At 36.5% G+C, this 22,877-nt stretch overlaps 1 protein-coding gene across 1 annotated transcript in view; it reads right to left on the bottom strand.

Moving 5' to 3' along the window:
* Positions 1–231: 231 nt before the first annotated feature.
* Positions 232–22,877, bottom strand: part of LOC118203529 (uncharacterized) — a 52,899-nt gene continuing 30,253 nt past the window's right edge. Inside the window, exon 4 of the mRNA XM_085819805.1 lies at positions 232–2,756. Coding sequence (XP_085675931.1) covers positions 2,279–2,756 — 478 coding nt within the window. The 3' untranslated portion in view covers positions 232–2,278. The remainder of the gene's footprint in view (positions 2,757–22,877) is intronic.

Raw genomic sequence — 22,877 nt, 5'->3', positions numbered from 1 at the left:
GCGCATGCGTAAACGTATTATGCGCTTGCGCACACGCATATGAGCAGCTGTAAAGGTCTTACCCGCATGCAAAAACGGCTATGCGCACGCGTCAACGGGACACATGCGCAGAAAGTTTGTAGCTTTGAGGTCCAGATTATAGATTATTCCGGATCATGGGTGTCCGAATTAACGACTTTTGACTGTAAATAGAAACAGTTATTAACAAATAACACACAGATACACACAAAATAATAATTATAAAAGAGATTTATGAACAATTTTTTCTTTACAAAATTATGCACATTACAAATGAAAGATTACGAGAAATAGCAATTATTTTGCAATTTATTTCCACTTAACTAAACCGCAATGCATCCCAGAAAGAATAAACATAATTCACAGACATATTTACTATTAAATAATAATAATCAAAATAACAAATTCATCTCAACCAGTATCGTAAGCAAGACAAAATAAAATAAATAAATAAAATAAAAAGTTAACAAATAAATATAAATACTGCTTGTAATTTTCAATTTCACATGTATGCCATGGATTTACAAAATAACTACGATTCTTTCAAAATAATTTAAATTAGAACACTAAACTTTTTTATTTTCAAATTTTAAAATAAATGATAAAGTTACAATTTATATTACAGAATATGGCATCATATTATAATATAGCACTGATCTGTTTTCACGAGAAACAATGTGAATTAAATAATTTGTTTCTTTCAAAAACATTTGCTATTGATATGTCTTCCCCCCTTCAGGATAAAGACTTAAATAGAACTTAAAATTTCACTATAGCACTGATGTATTTCCATATACACACAAGAAATATACAGTTCACATTAAACCACAAGACTACATGTTTAGCAACATTTTAAATGTAAATGTTCTTTATTAATGGAAAAGAATTTTCCTATCATACTGCAAAAAACATACATGGAAAATATCTATGTATCTTATTAGATACATAAAAGCAACATCCTGAGTAAAATCATTATGCATTGACATGCTATCAAATGCAATGATGTGCTATTTTTACTTAGGGCAATGACGTCTGGAATTGATAAGCAATATGAAACTACGCTATATTTTTCAAGTCTGGAAATGAGTACTGTGAAGAGCACATATGTTATACCTCATGTCACACCAATCTCGGTATAACCTCCAAATTTTATTTCTTTATATCTGTAATATCTTCAGTTATCAAGTTCCAGACACAAAGAAGAGTCTACATTTATGCATCCTTCTTTATTCAGATTACTCTCACAATGCAAAATGATACAAATAAATTTTACATTACAAACATAGACACATATTAATTAAATCCCAAGCCAGTGACACATTAAGATATGACAAAAGCGGGCCATGATGGCATCCGTCATATCTGCCACTTCGGCAGTCAAAATCTCCACCTCTCTAGCTCATTGGTGGAGATCTAATCTCTTTTTCAAGTCAAAACTTGAAATACTCTGCCATTTGGCTGCTTAAATATATGCCAAATTCAATTACATTGTAGGGTTAAAATTTTAACTGCTAATTTAAAAAAAATGCTGCTGAAATTTTTATAAAACTTGACACTGGCATAATCTCAGTTGCAGAATCGAAATATAGGGAAAAACTGCCATGTCAATGCAGAATAAATCAGATTTTGTGTTAAAATACAAGACATGAAAAATGAAAGTTGAATTTTGTGAATTGGTCCAATAAAAGAGATACAGAACTGTCCTGCCCCCTTTTTTAATTGTCCTGTAAAAGAAATTAGATTGAAATGGATCATGGCCAAGCATGTGAAGGTTATCTGCTCATGCGGATTAATACCTTCGTGGAAGTCATTTTAAGGGATACTGACTGATAATGATAAGTTATATATTGACTCATCATATATATATATATATATCGACTCACCATACTTTTTAAGGGATATTGACTCATTATAGTCATGTTAATATAGGGAAAATCATGAAAACTCCCATGCTGAGCCTGGGTCGAACTACCGTTCTCAGCAGTTTTACTTCTTAGCTGCTGGTGGGCAAATGAAGATAGAAAAGAATTCATCTTGTAGCATTTACTGTAGCTATCAAAGTACACTTTTTAATAATAAATCACATGATATATCTGCAATAAATACTGAATTTCGTGTTCTTTTCTTTAGAGGATGCCATATTAAAACAAAAAAAAAAAAAAAAAAAAAATTATTACCTTCTTTACATGAAATTAAATGTTTTAAGCATATTATCATATAATAAAGAAAAGGACAATGTTTTATTCACAGCAATATTTTATTATATCTTGTTATCTACTAAAATTTGTAAAATTTGTATTTTTGCTTGTAATTTTTTTTCTTTTGGTATTGCATTTAAATCTGTTAATAAACTTAATAAAAATAGTTTATCACCTTCCAGTTCAGTAAGTGAGTTCTCACTCTTCTCAAGCTTTTCAAGATAGTTTGCTTCAGTATTTATTAATGGTGAAGAGCTTTCAGTTTCATCTTTCTTTTCTTGTCTCCTTCCTCCAGAAGTCTTTTCATGTTCAGGAGTTGAACCAAGAGACTCAGTATCAGTTTCTACACTAGAAGGAATTTCCCCATTTGGATGCTTTGGAAGTGACACAGTCGAAGACATGTGAATGTATGGTGGCATATCTGTAGATTCAGTTCGGCCTATCTCAATACCATCTGAGGATATGCTATTTACAGACTCTATTTTCAAATTGAGATTTGTAAAGTTACTCTCATTGTGTTTGGAACCTGATCTCAGCTTACTGAAAAAACATTAGTTACACATGAAACATATTTTGTAAAATAATGCAATAAAATAGCATTTATAAAACAGTAACTTACGATTACTAACAGTAACTTAGGATTACTACAGTAACTAACGATTATAAAACAGTAACTTACGATTACTACAGTAACTAATGATTACCTACCTATTAATTGCTTAGTAAAAAACATTTTCATATATTAATGTAATCATTTTATTGTTAATTATACATATATTATGTAACATAGCGAAAGGTGTAATTGAAGGGAATGTGATATTTAAAACTAATCATAATTAGGACAACTAAAAAGCAGTTGCAATGCTAGTATATACTTAGCTATTTAATGAACCTTTTAATGTAATAGTAAAAGTAAAATATTGCTAAAATTTTTATAAACACTTATTCCATTTTTATAAACATTTATTCCATTTTGGCTTACTATTAAAGCAAAATGGGAATATAATTAACTATTTATATTTCACCTTTATTTTACCTATTTCATACTAAAGATTTTCTCTACTTTTTAAAAATATATATATATATATACTATCCTTAAGTGCGCTATATTACACTGCTTTAAAGCATTCAGATATCCAATTTGACTATTCTTATATAACATATAATTATCCGATATATTCTTATATAACATTCAAATTTTCAATCACCCATCACAATCTGTTTTTAGAATGTAATAGCCTGCTATCTAAAATAATCTATCTAAAATAAAGCCTACACTTGGAACTGCATTTGATAATTTGCAAAAGTTTTTATTATGAGGTGGATCTTGTTCTACCTCACTTGTTCTGGCCCAGGACAAGTGAGGTAGAACATTCAAGTTAGATTTATTGAAACTTTAAAACCTGGTAATTAAATTGAGCATCTCATCAAATTACCACTAAATAAAAACACTAGCAAATATTGTATCAACTTACTGTACTGACAATAAAAAATAGATTACCGTATTTGACGGCATTTAAGACGCACTTTTTTTCTTAAAGTCTCAAAAAAGTTACCGGTGTCTTATACGTGAAAGACACAGTCTTATACGTGAAGGTAATTGCATTCAATAATTGTTTATTTGGCTTTTACGAAACGTGAGAACTAAAAGAAACCACGCTATTGAAACTTTTTTCCCTTGCGTATGGCCATCTAAATAAGGGTGCATCTTATATGCTGTCAAATACGGTAATCAAAAGCTAGATGGTCATAATTACACAACATAAATAGCCTATAAACTAAATTAAGTGACAATTACAATAAAGAGAGAGTAATAGTTTGTCCTTTCTGCTATGTATCTTTTCATTAGCTGACCTAAGGTTACTACAAGGTTTGCTCTTCTCAACCAACGTCAACCAAAGTGGCTACACTGATGTCTAACTTAAGCCCTGTTTCCCATTAATGTAATATGAATGCATTGCAATATGAATTAATGTAATATGAATGTATGTGCTGCTCCAATCAGCAAATGAAATGACTTTGATCAACATATGTGATACAGTGATATTATCGTCTAAAAAAAAGGAGGTTTGACCTTGTTAAAAAAAAAGGGGGTTTGACCTTGAAAGAACAAAATCCACTTTACTCTACTATTCTGTTCAAACCCTACTTCTTCTATAAAGAGAGTGAATAAATTTCTTTTAATTTTGAGACATAAAGTGACAATTCACAATTATTTTAAATTTATAGTAATGTAAAAATTTTTATAGTGTTTATGACTATAGTAAACAATCTTATTAATACTATTTATATTACTTTTATAATAAATCTTTTCAATTAGAAAATAGTTTAAGCAAGAATTTGAATACAAAATAACTTCCTGATCAAAAGTTCAAATTAATGATATAAAGAAAATTTTAAGAGCACATGGCAAAAATGTGAATATGCTTTTAACTTGCATGCATTTTTAGGTTGACTTTCACGGTATGCAATAAATAGATTAATCAAATAATATACATAAAACATACACAAAAGTATTATTATGAAGTACAGAAATATACACAAAAGTATTATTATGTAGAAATCATAACTCATTTTTTCCAAAACCAGACATCTACTGACCCTAAAATGCAATTTCTTAAAAAAAAGGGAAGGATAGTATTTTCCATAAGTCTGAGCTTTATGGATTTGGATTTATATTATTCAATTATGGCAAAGCACATGAATTTCTGCTTGAAGGGAGAGATGCCTTCATGGACGACTTTCTAAGCGAAACTGGCTTGTATACACATTACACATGAGGAAAACCATGAAAATGCCCGTGCAGCCAGACTGTTCGCAGGATTCGAACCTCGGACTGAACTACCAGTATTTACCACTCGGCTTCTGGTGGGCCCTGAGCTTTATGAGCATAGTTTGGTTAACCATTAAGCAAGCTTTATGAGCATAGCTTGGTTAACCATTAAGCAAAATAAGCACTTAACACACCAAGAAAAACAGGGGCACCACAAAAATTTCCTGTTGCCAGTTTTACCATGAATTGTATGTGCCACTGATACCAAAGATTACCAGTGAGATTGATGGTCAGTCCCTCACCTCCTATTACTTGGTTCCTCACAGGCCATGGACTGTCCTAATACTACAGAACGCTGAAACTATGAAAAGGTCGGGAACCCAAATCATTACATTTTTTAATGTGACCTTATCAGAGAATATCGCCTTCAAAAACTAGCATCACATAACTGGTCCAAATGGATTTAGAACCTAGTTCACAAGAGTGCAGCAATTACCAATTTGTGAATTCCATGAACATCTGCAAGCAAAATCATGCTAATACTTCACAAAGGTGCAAGGTAAAGAATGCATCAAACATTTAGGCACTCAGTAGCATGGATTTGTGTACCTATTTCCCAGATGCATTGATCTCGGGGTATCAATCTTGCTAACTCACATGTTCAGGACACATTCCATTCCCAACTACATACTTAATAATTCTTGTGTGTTTTTTATTCATCTTAGTGTACCTCTTTATTGTAACTTCAATTAGTTTACTCCAGTACTACATAATTTAGTGCATTATTATAGCTCTATACTGCAAAGTGTGTAATATATGCATTTAATATATTGTTCATTGTATTAGATATTATTATTATAATTAACTACAGTCAAAAGTCTTTAATCCGGACTTGTCGGGACTTGGGCGATTCCGGATTATCGGTTTTTCCGGATTATAGATCATCAGTTTAAATCTGGAAAGATGGCATGCAGAAATTATAAAATTAAATATATGAAATCGTAATTTATGAAATAAAGAACAATTATGATCTAAAGGTTATCAAAATTTACAAAAAAAAAAAAAAAAGCTTAATATTTATTTGTTTAATTTATTAAACATTTCTTTCAACGTGCGCATGCGTAAAGCATACATTACACATAGTTGAAATTAGAAAATTGCAGCCAGAAAACTATTTGTTGTATATTCATGATAATTATGACGAGGAATTTGATTTAAATCATATAAAAGACGGAGTACATCGAGATGAAATACTACATTTAGTAAGGAATTATAAGCTGAATAAAATAAAAACATCTGCCGTGAAGATAAGGATAGTGCTGACAGATCAACTTCCAGTACATTGCGCGCCGTAACGTTCCCCCCTCCCTGCATAGAGCAGCGTGAAATTGATAAACAGATTTCGGAATGGTTAGAGAAACAAAGGATATGCCTTTATCATTTTTTGCAGCAATTCCACTTTTTGTTTGACGGACATCGAAACATGTTTTCGCTTCATAGATCTTTGGCAGCTCCAGAATCGGAAATTGTTCTTTACATAATTGAAAGTTCAAGCTTACTTTTATAAAATTGCTCTAACAGTCTGCAAAAAATAATAAGCCAGATCCAATTTGAAGATTAAGGAACAAAGCAATCTGCAACATTAACTGAATTAGATAATTTTAGCTTAGCTTATACCATATGTTATACATTAAATGTGCATGTGTAAACGTTTTATGCGCATGCGTCAACGTGACGCATGTGCATGAAGTTTGTAGCTTTGAGGTCCGGATTATAGATCATTCCGGATTATGGACGTCTGGATTAAAGACTTTTGACTGTATATTGTATTCTATTAGTGCATTCTCATTTTGTAAATTAATTAACATAATGTTACGAGTTTGGTATTTAAAAAGCTAATGTTAGTTCAATTATAAATTAAATGGTTTTATTTCTTGCGCAGTGCAGCGCGTGACGAATATTAAAAGAAAGCTAAGCCAGAAAATTAAAAATACAAGAGCGCATGCATTAAATAAATAAATCTCTCTTTTTTGATTTCGAGAAAGTACTAGAAAATTCTAGCGCGTGATTTTAAAATCTTATAAAAGGAGGAAAACATCTCAGTTTGCTGTAGCTGCTTTGTTTGTTGTTGTTTAGAAAACTGCTCTTGTTGATTGTAGCGAATTCGCGGATTAGCTTTCTTTAGCTGTTTTGAATTACGTTCTATTGGACATTTGAGTAGTTAAAAGATAACTACTGTGAGATATTGTAATACTGCATGATAATTTGAGAAATTTTATGCATTTTTGTTGTGATAATAATAAATTTTTGATCATTTTTCATCGGACTTGTGCATTCATTTCCTAACGAACCTGTACGCACGCAACAATTTTTGGTGTCAGAAGTGGGATTTGAATGCCAATAACAAGAGCGATGGAAGAACAGTTAAGGCAGTTGATATCAGCATTTGCTTCGTTTAAAGAAGAAATAAAAGAAGAGATTAAATCTAATCAGAAAAGATTGAAGCGGGACAAGAATCCGTTAAGGAAGAGATGAAGGCCATTCAAGCTGGTCAATTAACTTTTAAAGACGAAATAAAAGCCGTACAAGTAAAGATTGAAGAAAGTCAATACGAAATGAAAAGAGAAATTGCCTGCATAATAGAAGCCAAATTCGATGCTATGGAAGGCAGAATAGATGTGGTTGAAAATAAAGTTGGGCAAATTGAAGAAAAAGTTTCTTCCGTAAAAGAAGAAATAGAAGAAAGAGTTTCTGCTGTAAAAGAGCATATAAAAGAGCGAGTTTCTGCCGTTGAACAACAAATTGAGGAAAGGGTTTCTGCTGCTGTTGCCGAAGAAATTGACACTTTAAAGAACAGCACAGCGACAGAAGGAAACAATTCTGAGGGTTTTAAATTCTTACCGATGCCTACTCGTCCATCTCTGAAGCTATCCACATATGATGGGAAGACATCCTGGCAAGTGTATAAAACACAATTTTCTATCGTTTCGGATGCGAATGGATGGGATTCCCAAACTAAGGCCTGTCATCCTGCAGACACTTCCAGAAAACCAAAGACTTGACTTCGAAGCTTTATCCAGCGCATTAGAGCTGCGCTTTGGCGAGAAATGTTTAAAAGACTACAGCAGGCTTCAATTAAAATCCCATCAACAGAAGCCCACCGAATCACTCCAGAAACTCGACACAGATGTTGAAAGGCTGTCCCACCTCGCCTTTACGATCCTGTCAATGCAGTACTTTATCGATGGCATACAGGATCTCGAAATACAGAAGGCTCTACGAATGGCAGATGTTAAAGATTTGAAAAATGCTTTAGTGTACGCCATGAAATTCGAGGCAGCCCAGAAAACCACTCGTCGAGACCGCCACCCAGTGAGAGCTGCTCAAGTCCAGCAGCCAGAGGATCAAGTCACCACTCGTCTAGATGATTTAACTAGACAACTGAACGCCTTGAGATGGAATATTGGTGACAAGAAACCGATCGTTAAGTGCTGGAACTGCGGTGCTAAAGGACACATACAACGAAACTGCAGAATACCCCAGGGTACGGATGTTAAGACCGCTTCTAACAAACAGCAGGGAAACTAATTAGTAGCCATCTCGCGGGGCGGAGGTTGCCAGATAATGAAAAGGCCCAGTTTAAAGTGCTTCAGATTTCTGCAGTGAGAGGCGGCAGTAACGGACTTTTTATAATAGGACATATTAATGGAGTTCCCTGCAATATGACTATAGATACGGGAGCCAACGTTACTATCATCCGAAAAGATTTGGCTCAACAATTGGGAAGCAAACTTATTTGGACACCGCCCTGCATTACACTCCAGACTGTGTCCGGTGAGAAGATTGATATTGCGGGGAAAGTAAACGTTAACATCACGTTTGGAAGTGTCGCTTACCATCACATGGCATATGTAGCAGACGTTACAGATCCTTGCATACTCGGATTAGACTTTTTAAGGAAATATAATTTTTCCTTGGACTTTAACCCTTAACTTCCCAATTTTTTAAATTTCTATGAAAAGATTATATCAGCTACTTCTTAAGTAATAATAAAAGGAAAAAATATTTTTTTAAAAAACTAAGCAGTTTTAAATTGAATTTTAGTCATTTTTTTGTTTGTTGCAGAAGTCCAACATTGCGCAGTAGTGCTGTAAAATTACAAAACTTTTTTTTATATGAGGATTTTATTATTCATTATTATAAATTGCTTTAGCCTTACATACAATGAAAACTTTTAAAGCAGTTATTGACTTTGTTGTAAAACGTCCCCTACTTTACACTTTTCACACTCAGTTTGAGTGTAGCTCTTGCAGTTTGGAAACTTGCACCGTATTCTTTTCTGACCATATTGGCCAATGATTTATACCATCTCTACGAATGTCCTTACATGGAACGGATTGATATGGAAGAAGGCGATGTCATCGAGCCTTCAGCAAGTTGATTTCCCTTTGCATCTTTTAGTCTGAGACATTTGTTCTATTGAAGTATTACTAGGTCTTCCTCTTTTAGCATTTCGATTGTACCCCATTTTGCATAAGCATGATGCAACTTCAGATTTGAATTTTTGTAAATTCATTAGATTTTTATTTTTTCAGATTTCTTCATTGTTTCTTTAATTTGATCAAATCCAAGCTCTTCTGACCAGTATGCTCTATAGTTTGGCAGGTGAACTAGAGATGCATAAATGTAAATACCCAAATATTGATTTATTTCATTCTCTGATATAGTCAAAGGCTTACTTGGATTCTTTTGAATAGCACACCGTTTGCTGTCTTCATAAATGTTACTTATGATCTCTTCCGTCCACAAATATTTAAAAAATTGGTACACAGTGTCCAAATCTGTAATTTCTCTTGGGAGCGTGTCATCTCCATGGAATTTTATTACTTCTTCAATCAATGAAATGTTTTGATTTTTCCATAAAATATTCTTTGAAAATGTTTTATTATTCTTAACAGTTAAATTTAAAAAAGGTTCTCTGACTGAAATACACCAGCGGTGAAGCGGTTAAAGTCGCTGAAACACTGGTAGTGTGTTTTCGTGGTTTTTCCCATGTGTAACTTGTATACAAACCAGTTTCCCTTAGGAAATCCTCCACGAAGGCATCCCTCCCCGTAGGCAGATAGCTCTCGAGGCTTTGCCATAATCACACACACACACTGACTGAAATATTTCTATCAAATTTATTATCATCATCATTGGATGTTTTTATATTCTGAATTGTATTTTGTGAAACAACACTATTTCACAGTCGCTATCCGAATCATCATTAGATAATACACAATCAGGTAAAAAATGAACATCACCAGCAGAATTTTCAAAACTATCCTCACTTAAATCACTCAATTCACCCAAATTATTCATAGATCTAGCAATTTCATCTTGGGTTAGTATACGCTTTTTGGCCATGTCAAAATGGTAACCAAAGACCAATGTTGCAGACCTGCAACATATAATTAAAATCAAATTTCTTTCAAAATTTTTCTATTAGAAAATCAAAATTTCTTTTAAATGAACATAAAATGTTTAAACTTTTTACCTGGTAATTTTTTTTCGTCAATAAACAAGAGGAAGCATAAAATATAATGGATTCTTTTTATAGCAAAAACACAGTTCTTGAGGAATCAGAGATTTTTATAATTGTTGCTATTTCTGGGGAAAATGTGCTGCTTTCTAGTGACAAATTTAGCATGTATTTCGTTACATTAACCTTTTTTTCTTAGATAAGTGATTTGTAGGTAATTAAAAAAATATTGAGTCTGTTAAATTAAAATAAATCATATGTTGCAGAAATGCAACAGTGGGAAGTTAAGGGTTAAAAATAACAAATTGCATTCTGCGTCTGAGGACATAACGTTATTTGGAATTAATAATGAAGAAGTTAAATCTGTCCACAGAATCATAGCACACGACAATATCATAATACTGGCAAGAACAGAAATTTTACTCCCTGGATCTATAGCCGAAAACAGAGATTTCCGCTACGGCATCATAGAATATCCCAATAACTGTAATAGCCCGAAAGGAGTACTAGTAGCCTCAACACTCTTCGACCTATCGAGAATGGTTATCCCTGTGAGAGTTGCCAATGTAACTGAGAAGGTGAGAGTTACTAAGAAAGGCGACGTGGTTGCAGCATGTACTCCAGTAACCAGCGTTGAAAGAAAGAGCAACATCCCAGAATCCGTGTCCTCAGAGAGCATTACATCGGAGTTATTGCAGAATGCGCAATTAAACGATGAAGAGAAGAATGCTGCCGATCGCGTCAGTTGTTTTCTTCTTCTAGTTGATTTCTCTCGTCTTCTAGTTGATTGAAAGATCTTCAAGATGTTTTCTCCCGCTCATCTTCTGACATGGGTCGAACTAGTTTGACACAACATAGAATCGATAATGGCGATCCTCCCCTGATCAAGCAACATCCAAGACGCCTACTGTTTGCTAAACTGGAAGAGGTACGAACACTTTTAAAGGATATGGAAGAAGGCGATGTCATCGAGCCTTCAGCAAGTCCATGGGCATCTCCCATCGTTCTCGTCAGAAAGAAAGACGGCTCAACAAAATTTTGCGTTGACTATTGCCGGTTGAATGAAATTACAAAGAAAGACAGTTACCCTCTTCCTAGAATTGACGACATTTTGGACACTCTTTCTGGAAGCAAGTGGTTCTCAACACTTGATTTAAAGAGTGGGTATTGGCAGGTAGAAATACAACCTGATGACCGAGAAAAGACGGCATTTACTACGGGACAAGGGCTTTGGCAATTCAGGGTGATGCCGTTTGGACTGTGTAACCCACTGGCAACATTCGAACGTCTTATGGAGACTGTTTTGAAAGGCCTTTCCTACGAAGCCTGCCTGATATACGTGGACGACATCATCATTGTCGGAAAGAGTTTTGAAGAAAATTTAGAAAATCTTAGGAAGGTGCTTCAGAAACTGAAAGAAGCCAATCTGAAACTGAGTCCCGCTAAATGCAAATTGTACCGAAAGGAAGTGACTTATCTGGGACATGCCATCTCTGCAAAAGGTGTACGCACGGATCCTGGAAAGGTATCAGCGGTTAAATCTTGGACATGTCCTGAAAATGTCCATCAGCTGAGAAGCTTCCTAGGGCTTTGCACCTACTATAGGAGATTCGTGAAGGACTTTTCTTCCATCGCAAGACCCCTTCACAAGCTGACAGAGAGCAAGCAAACGTTCTTGTGGACAAAAGAATGCGAGGATACATTTAACAACTTAAAGGAAGCTTTATCTCCTCCAATCCTGACATATCCTCAGCTCGACAGACCATTTATTCTCGACACGGACGCGAGCAATGAAAGTGTCGGTGCGGTTTTGTCCCAAGAAATAGACGGCCAAGAACATGTAGTGGCGTACTGGAGCAAGTGCCTGTCTAAACCGGAGAGGAATTATTGTGTAACCAGGAAAGAGTTGCTCGCCATAGTCAAAGCTGTAGAACATTTCCATCATTATCTATATGGCAGAAAATTCCTCCTCCGCACGGACCATGCCTCATTGGCCTGGCTTTTAAATTTCAAGAATCCTGAGGGTCAAATAGCAAGGTGGATACAGAAACTCCAAGAATATGACATCACTATCTGTCATCATAAGGGATCATCACACGGGAACGCCGACGCCCTGTCTAGAAGACCTTGCCCAGAAAGCTGCCGATATTGTTCCAGGGTGGAAGCAAAATACGAGCTGCTGACTCCGCAAGACAAATTACAACATCCACATCGGCTGATCGAGACCCGTGGAGTGATGATGAAGTCAGGAAAGACCAGCTGGAAGACCGTGACATTAAACCCATAATTGATTTAATGGAGTCATTAAACAGAAAACCTACCTGGCAGGACATTTCTATCTGTAGTCCTACAACAAAACAATACTGGGCACTCTGGGATTCACTTCACATTCGAAACGGCGTCTTATAACGGAAATTCGAATCGGATGATGGGAAGACGTTCCGATGGCAAATGATACTTCCAAGATCCCGGATTCCTGATGTCCTTAAAAAACTACATAACAGCCCTACAGGAGGTCACTTTGGAATAATGAAGACCTTGCAGAGAGTTTGTGAGCGCTTTTACTGGAATAATGCAAAGGATGCTGTACAAAAGTGGTGCCGATCATGCGATGCCTGTGCAGGTCGGAAAGGACCGAGGAAACACAGCTGAGGCAAGCTGCAACGTTACGACGTAGGTGCGCCGTTTGAACGTATCGTCTTTGACATCTTAGGACCTCTGCCACGAACTGCTGATGGCAACAAATACATACTCGTCATTGATTACTTCACCAAGTGGCCTGAAGCGTATCCCATTCCTGATCAAAAGGCTGTCACAATAGCTGAGGTGATGGTACAGCACTGGATTTCCAGGTTCGGAGTTCCTCTTCAGTTACATTCCGATCAGGGAAGGAATTTTAACTCGGTAGTAATCAAAGATCTATGCAAAATACTCGGCATTGACAAAACCCAAACGACGCCATTACATCCCCAGTCTGTCGGCATGGTAGAGAGGTTCAATCGAACCATCCTTAATAACCTCTCATTAGTGGTTTCCAGAATTGGATTGGATTGGATTATTGTAATTTGGCACAAAACCTGTCTAGGTTATCTGCGCCAGACAAATGGTAACAATGCAATTAGTCATTTGTAAAAACTTCCAGCTTAGGTAAGAGACAGATTACAGTCTATGATAAGAGCTCATATCTTTAAAAAAAAAAAAAAAAAAAAAAAAAAAAAGGTTAAAATCTATTATAAAAGCCAATATCTTTTAAAAACAGAAACAGATTACGATGATGTGCTTTTCCAATTAAATTTTTTAGGTCCAGTTCTGAACTATTAAAATTTTTTGGCGAAAATAATTAAAACTCTGGCATTCCACCAAGATATGATGAACTGTCAGATCTGCGTTGCAGTTTGGGCAGCTGGGCTTCTCTTCTCCCTTCAGAAGATACTCATGGGTCAGGCGACAATGGCCAATTCTCAGTTGAGTCAAGAGGACATCTTCCTTTCTATTAACCATACATGGCCAGTATCCAATGGTGGGTTTTACATTTCTCAGCTTGTTACATACTCTGTCATCCCATTGCTTCTGCCATTTGCTGAGGATTTTGCTTTTGACAAACCCTTTGATGTCTGCTAGTGGAATCTGAAGATTGTACATTGTAGTTGCAGTTTTAGCTGCAATATCTGCCAATTCATTCCCCTTAATGGCAACGTGTCCAGGGATCCACGAATATAGAATCTGGTATCCCCGAATTTTTAAAGAATGATTCAACTTTAGGATTCTGATTGCAACTGGATGAGTACATTGAGCGTGATTTTTCAATGACATTAAGGCACTCATGGAATCTGTGTAGATAATAAATTTTGTGTACTTGTGTTTTGAAAGGTAAGTCAAAGCCAGATGGATTGCAGTAAGCTCAGAAGTAAGCACAGAGCAAACTGTATGTAATCGAACCCCTACTATTGTTTTTTCTGTGACGAAAGCAGCGCCAACATGATCCTGGGATTTTGATCCGTCTGTATATAGAGGGGTATATTTCCTATATTTGTTTCTATGTTGAAAAAAAATCTGCTTGTAGATGATTTCATTAGTTTGTGATTTATTCCAGTGTCGAAAAGTATCCAGAGAATGGATTCTCCTATCCTCCCAGGGAGGAATTCCAAAAAAATCCTCCATCTGTATATCTATATTAGATAAATTATACTCCTCCACCAGAGCACTCATCCGCAAGCCGAAAGATGGGACACATGATGGTCGTGCCTGATATAAACGGGAGTATTGGTCATTAAGCAATATTGACCGTGTAGAATTTTCGGTTTGTGATAAGACTTTAAAATAATGCTTTAGACAAAGATTTTCACGTCTTAACCGCAGGGAGGTCTCGTTACTTTCCACATATAAGCTTTCCACTCGAGAAGTTCTAAAGGCACCAGTGCATATCCGAAGTGCATGGTGATGTATCGGATCAAGTTTGGCTAATACTGAAGGCCTTGCCGACCCATAAATGATTGATCCATAATCTAGTTTCGAACGAATGAGAGCTCTATATATAAGAAGCATTGAGCTTCGATCAGCACCCCAAGAAGTATTTGACAGTACTTTCAGAATATTCATAGTTTTTAAACATTTCTTTTTTAGATATGTAATATGGGGGAGGAACGTAAGCTTATGGTCAAATATCATTCCTAGGAATTTTATTTCCTTTTCTACAGGAATCAGCACATCTTGCAGATAAAGTTCGGGGTCAGGATGAAGACTTTTCTTTCGACAGAAATGTACACACACAGTCTTTTGAGTAGAGAATCTAAAATCATTTTCCTGTGACCATTTAACAATTCTATTGAGAGATGTCTGCAATTTACATTCGATGTCTTTCAGGTCTTCTCCCTGGCAACTGACTTGCAGGTCATCAACATAGAGCATACCCTGGACTGCTAGAGGCAGTTGTTTTAAAACAGAATTAATTTTTATACTAAATAATGTAACACTTAATACACTTCCTTGCGGAACGCCCTCTTCTTGATGGAACATGTCAGAAAGTGTATCGCCTATCTTCACATGAAACTTCCGATCCTGTAGGAAATGTTTAATGAATATCGGCATGTTTCCTCGTAAACCATTGTTATATAGGTCACGAAGGATACCGTATCTCCAGGTGGTATCATAGGCTTTCTCTATATCAAAGAAAATGGAAACATAATGATTTCTTCTAACGAACGCTCTACGGATACCTGTTTCTAAGAGTAGGATATTATTGATAGTTGCTCTTCCTTTTCTAAAACCGTTCTGATAAGGGGAGATACAGTTATTTGTCTCTAAATAATAAACCAGACGAGTGTTGACCATCTTTTCAAAGAGTTTGCAGAGGCAGCTAGTAAGGGCGATGGGACGGTAATTCGACGGATTAGTAGGGTCTTTTCCTGGTTTAACAATGGGGATGACAAAAGCTATTTTCCAGTCATTTGGAAAGACTTGTTCCTTCCATACTCTATTAAAGAGAAAGAGGATGGTTGCCAATGACTTGGAAGGAAGATGTTTCAGCATAGGATATGCAATATCATCTGGACCAGGACATGAATTTTTTGTCTGCAGCAGAGCTCTTTTCAGTTCAAGCACAGTAAAATCCTGATTATATGGTTCAGTATTGGTAGAGTTGAAATTAATTAGTTGTTTTTCAATGCATTTTTTTGCGGAAAGAAATTCAAGAGGGTAGTTACTACTGTGTGAGACGGCTGAGAAACTCTGTCCAATAGTGTTGGCAATTTCTTCCCTACTAGTAACTGTTTCGCCACTTGTCTTTAAAATGGAAAGTGTGTGCTCTTTGTAGATACCGGACGCTTTCCGGACTCTCTCCCACACCTTCTTACCCGAAGTTGAAGAGCTAATCGAAGACACATACGAGATCCAAGAATTCTTCTGACTTTTCCTTCGCACCTGCCGAGCTTTTGCTTTAGCCCTTTTGAATATTACGAGATTTGATTCTGAAGGATATCGCCGAAAAATGCTCCAAGCTTTTCTTTGTTTTCTGATGGCGTCCTGGCATTCAGGATTCCACCAGGGCTTTGGGTATTTTGGCTGTTTACCCAACGTTTTTGGTATACATATATCAGCTGCTTGAATAATTTTATCTGTAATGATCTTCACAGCCTGATCAATGTGCACATTCTTTATTATTTCTTCAGTAAAAAGAGCATAATGTAAGAAAGAGTCCCAGTCGGCTTTGTCCAACAAAAAGCGTGGTGTTCTAGGTATAAACACACTCCTATTTCCTGTAATGCTTATGATAATAGGAAAATGATCGCTATTATATAGATAATTCTCGACATTAAAAAAACAAAAAGGCAAAAGCTGTGGAGAAACAATAGCAAGGTCAATGGAATGGAAGGTCCTTGTTGGCTGATGAAAATAAGTGTTTTCTGTGTTGTTAAGGATACAGAGACAGTGGTCGTGGAGTAGCTGTTCAATTTGCTTTCCTCGTGGGTTGGTGTCTTTACTACCCCACAAGGGATTGTGTCCATTGAAATCACCGACTAGAATAAATGGAGCTGGTAACTGGGCAATTAGATCCTCTAAATCTCTTAAGTTAATGTTCTCATTAGGTGGGATGTAAATACTGCAGACAGTAGTCAGTGTTCGAATGCTCAACTGTACTGCAACTGCTTGGAGAGGAGTATCCAAAGGGAGAGCACTCGAAGGGCAATTAATTGAGGTAAGTAGACAAACACCACCACTTGCGCGTTCACTGAATGTCTTATCCTTTCTTGTCATCGAGTACCTACGTAGCTTTGCAAAATTACCAGGTTTGAGGAATGTCTCTTGTATCGCTATACAAATAGGTCGATATTTATTAATAAGTTGCTTAATACCATCAATACCCTGATAGAAGCCCCGGCAGTTCCACGAAATGAGAGTAGCCATTAGGAATGTTTATTGCTTCGATGCTGTTTCTTTGTTTTGTGAGGTAGAACATTTTTCGAGAGATCTCCGCCTCCATCTGTTTCCATCTCAGATTCGATAAAGTCTGAAAAGGTCCCTTCAATAGAGCTTCGGCTTGAGCTTCTCTTTTCTGAGCTTTTGATTTTCTTTTTTGAACTCTCTGTTTCTTGTGTTTTTATTTCTCGACTTTCTATTGTCTGTTTGGGAGGAGGTAGAAGAAAGACTTTTTCTTTGTTATTTGTTTTTGGTTCATGTATCTTCTTCTGTGTGCTATGCGATGTTTGTGTACTTATTGACCGATATGATTTAGTGGCTTGTGCATAGGAGACATTTGCTTTTGACTGACCCGTGCTAAAAAGTTTCTTAGCTTCAGGATAGGAGATTTTTCTTGTAGTCTTAATATGCTGTATTTCTTTCTCTTCTTTCCACTTAGGGCAGTTTCGTGAGTATGCTGGATGATTGCCATGACAGTTTGCACATTTTGGATCAGCTACACAATCCTGACTTTCGTGACCTCCTGCAGAACAGCGAGCACATGCCAGGTTTCCCCGGCATGCGGCCTTCGCATGGCCAAACCGTTGACACTTGAAGCAGCGCAATGGGTTCGGCACGTAAGGTCTGATGGGGCAATTTAGGTAACCTGCCTTAATGGCTTTCGGTAGCTCTGGAGAGGAGAAAGACAGAATAAGATGTTTTGTGTTGACGAGTTGCCCGTCTCTACGGACTTTTATTCGGCGGACGCCACATACATTTAACTCGGCGAGTTCTTTTGAAAGTTCATCCTCAGAGACTGATATCAAGTCTATTTCCGAAATGACACCTCTTGACGTGTTCAAAGACTTATGTGGGGATACAGTAATAGAATGTTCCCCCATTTTGGTCATTTTTTGGAGAGAGGAAGATTGTGCATCAGATGTAGTCTCGATGAGCAGAGATCCTGAACGGAGCTTTTTTATGTGTTTTGGCTCGCCTACTGAGGCCGCAATATGCTTATGGATGAAGAATGGTGATAGATTTTCTAGCTCACCAGTGATAACTAAGAACTTTGGATATTTGTTTGTGCTAATTAAGGTCGAAGTACAAATTCTTTTAGCAGCTCCAGAATTTTTCGTATCCATATGGTTAGGAGAAGAAGTTAAAGTATTCATATTGAAAAGAGAAAAGGTTTCGGGCCCGACCGCCCCACCCACCATGGAGCCCAACAAGGGAACACAGATCCCTGTGTTAGGGCTAGCCGGGCCTATACGCAAACTGAAGCCCCCACAGTCGGCTTTCCCAAAAGCGGAGACTTCCGAGAGCTTATCCCCTAGCCACTGACCAATAGGACTAGTGGCCAGCCGATTGACACTAGCGGGGACAGCTAAGTGCCTCCCGTTTTAAGTAGAAGCAGAGGCCAAAGCAGTGTGTTGGGGACAGTACCTCGCCCCTCAACTGCCAGGATCCTCCTTTCCCACCCTACGGGTCACCATGCACGGCAAACGCATAGGCGGTATTCTCACCATGGTGAGACAGAAACCAAGAGTAGTAGCTGCATTTCACAGTGAGCCCCAACCTCCAGTAGAGGAAACCACAAAGGGAGGAAAATAGGAGAGAGAGCTAGACAAGGGGAGAGGAAAGAGAGGAGGAAAGGTCACTGGGGCCCCGGGAGTGTGATACCCGATCACCAAGACGGCAATCCCCTGAGGGTTCTTCACCTGCTATGCTTTAGCTGGGCATGTTGGAACAGCCTTCACGCCTAGGGTGGCCCTACCAGGAGCTATGCTCCTGACGTACTTCGCCCGTTCCGCCCAGTGACACCCCCCCGCCACGTTGAGGCAGCATAGCAGGACTTTGGGGGGGGTGGTTTCCAGAAACCAGCAGGACTGGGACAAAAAATTATCGCTGTTTCTACTGGCTTACCGCAGTGCTGTTCACGAGACTACCGGCTATTCCCCATCATAGATGCTCTTCGGTCGTGATCTATTATTTGGTCGCTCTCCGGATGCTCCTTCATCGTCTGAGGAATATATTCAAGATCTTCAGGCCCGGTTTGAAGTGATGCACAACTTTGCACGAGAGCGAGTCAACTTGGCGACGGAGAAGATGAAGACCTGATACGACACAAGAGCTACTGAACATCAATTCCACGAAGGAGACAAGGTGTGGTTGTGGAATCTGACTCGACAGAAAGGACTTTGTCCGAAATTACAGTCACCTTGGGATGGTCCGTACACGGTCCTAAACAGGCCGAAGGACGTCGTGGTTCGGATCCGTAAGTCTTCGAACTCTAAACCTAACGTCGTTCATTACGACAGGTTAGCTCATTACTATGGCCATAGTACATAATGTAAATAATTGTAAATAGTATAAGACCATGGTCCTTTTTGTTTTTAAATGTATATTTGATTTGATTTGTATTTTGTATTTGATTTGTATTTAGCATTTGATTTGTTTAAGTTATTTATTGCATTTATTGTTCATGTTGTTTGATATTGTAATGTTTATGCCTCAGTTATAAGTTTGGCTTCCTGTCCAGGGATTGCACTACCCGGGACGGGCAGTCCTTGGGAAGTGGGCAATGTTACGAATTTGGTATTTAAAAAGCTAATGTTAGTTCAATTATAAATTAAATGGTTTTATTTCTTGCGCAGTGCAGCGCGTGACGAATATTAAAAGAAAGCTAAGCCGGAAAATTGAAAATACAAGAGCGCGTGCATTAAATAAATAAATCTCTCTTTTTTGATTTCGAGAAAGTACTAGAAAATTCTAGCGCGTGATTTTAAAATCTTATAAAAGGAGGAAAACATCTCAGTTTGTTGTAGTTGCTTAGTTTGTTGTTGTTTAGAAAACTGCTCTTGTTGATTGTAGCGAATTCGCGGATTAGCTTTCTTCAGCTGTTTTGAATTACGTTCTATTGGACATTTGAGTAGTTAAAAGATAACTACTGTGAGATATTGTAATACTGCATGATAATTTGAGAAATTTTAAGCATTTTTGTTGTGATAATAATAAATTTTTGATAATTTTTCATCAGACATGTGCATTTATTTCCTAACGAACCTGTACGCACGCAACAATAATTTTGTATTGTAAAATTCAGTGCTTTAGTATATTCATGTATTGCAAACTACAGTAACATATCCGTGTAGTGTATTTAAGTATGTGCCACTGATTGTGATTTTAAAACTCATAATCAAACACTACAATAAACTAGTCGAAAAAACTAGAATACATTTATTAGTAACTAAGATCTTTTAAAGTTTTGTATAACTATGTACTTATATAACAATATAATTTCTATAATCATGTATATTTGTGTATAATGTATATTTATATACCTGTGTAAAATATATACAGTCAAAAGTCGTTAATTCGGACTCGTCGGGACTTCGGCGATTCCGGATTATAGATCATCAGTTTAAATATCGTATGGCATGCAGAAATTCTAAAATTAAAAATATGAAACCGTAATTTATGAAATAAAGAACAATTATGATCTAAATGGTATCAAAATTTACAAAAAAAAAAAAAAAAAAAAAAAAAAAGCTTAATATTTATTTGTTTACTTTATTAAACATTTCTTTCAATGTAAGTTGTTTAAGTTGCTTCGTTTTATGTGATAATACTTTCTCCTTTAAGTCTATAAACAGACATAATTTCTTGTTCAGTTACAAAGTTCCGCTGTTCAAGTCCCGTTAATTGCTGTGCCGAGAATACCGACTAACTTGTCAATCGAAATTTTTTCGTTTTCACTAACCTCTCTGTCACATTCTTCATGTCTTTATCCATTTATTGCAGCAATTCCACTTTTTGTTTGTTGGACATCGAAACATACTTTCATTTTGTAGATTCTTTGGAAGTTCCAGCATCGGAAATTCTATTTGACATAATCGAAAGTTCAAGTTTACTATACCTGTTCAAGTTTACTATAAAATTGCGCTCTTATAGTCTGCAAAAAATAATAAGCGGGATCCAATTCGAAGATTAAGGAACAACGCAATCATTAACATTAACTGAAATAGATAATTAGATAATTTTAGCTTACACCGTCCGTTATACCTTAAACGCGCAGGCGAAAACGTATTCTGCACTTGCGCACACGCATATGCGCAGTAGTCAAGGTCTTACGCGCACGCGTAAAACGCCTGTGCGCACGTGCCAACGCGGCGCATGCGCAGAATGTTTTTAGCTTTGCGGTCCGAATTAACGACTTTTGACTGTATTTGTATTATTAAGCAAAAATTTCAACTCCTCCGCTTTAAACAATGGCCCTGTATGTCCATGCAAAGTAGTATTTTCAATTCAGATATACAAATTTCATCGAAACTACTGATCCACCATGAAATGCGATTACTCTACTACAGTCAAAAGTCGTTAATCTGGACCCGTCGAGACTTCGGAGATTCCGGATTATCGATTTTTCCGGATTATAGATCATCAGTTTAAATCTGGTAAGATGGCATGCAGAAATTATAAAATTAAAAATATGAAACCGTAATTTATGAAATAAAGAACAATTATGATCTAAAGGGTATTAAAATTTACAAAAAAAAAAAAAAAAAAAAAAGCTTAATATTTATTTGTTTACTTTACTTTCTTCGCTATCGGAAGCGAATTATAATGACGACGAATTTGATTTAAATCATATCAAAGACGGAGTACATCGAGATGAAATACTACATTTAATAAGGAATTATAAGCCAAATAAAATAAAAACATCTGCCCTGAAGATAAGGATAGCGCTGACAGATCAACTTCCAATTCATTGCGTGCCGCGGCGTCCCCCTGCTGCAGAGCAGCATGAAATTAATAAACAGATTTCGGAATGGTTAGATAAACAAAGGATATGCCTTTATCCATTTTTTGCAGTAATTCCACTTTTTGTTTAATGGACTTCGAAACATACTTTCGCTTTGTAGATCCTTTACATATTAGTAAATATATATCGGAAATTCTCTATTTGACATAATCGAAAGTTCAAGCTTACTTTTATAAAATTGCTCTAACAGTCTGCAAAAAATAAAAAGCCGGATCCAATTCGAAGATTAAGGAACAACACAATCTGCAACATTAACTGAATTAGATAATTTTAGCTTAGCTTATACCGTCCGTTATACATTAAACGCGCACACACGCATATTCGCAGCCGTAAAGTTCTTACACGCGTGCGTCAACGCGATGCGTGCGCAGAAAGTTTGTAGTGTTGAGGTCCGGATTATAGATCATTCCGGATTATGGGTGTCCGAATTGACTACTTTTGACTGTATTAATCAGTTGGCTTGTGTGTCTCAGATCATTGTCTCTTGAACTACTCTAACTGTATTCCAGGTAATTTAATTATAAAACTGTCTAATTTCTTTGCTGTACACAGTATCATGTTTCATTGCTGTAATCATTATCAGGCATCCGTATCACACAGTACAGTATGTAATAATTGAATGTAAAACCTGAGTGGTGTGTATGT

This window comes from Stegodyphus dumicola, chromosome 7 (assembly GCF_044657685.1).
Source record: "Stegodyphus dumicola isolate Sdum_Otavi_A_Nest chromosome 7, ASM4465768v1".
NCBI lineage: Eukaryota > Metazoa > Arthropoda > Arachnida > Araneae > Eresidae > Stegodyphus > Stegodyphus dumicola.
This window is presented reverse-complemented; position numbering and strand designations above follow the sequence as displayed.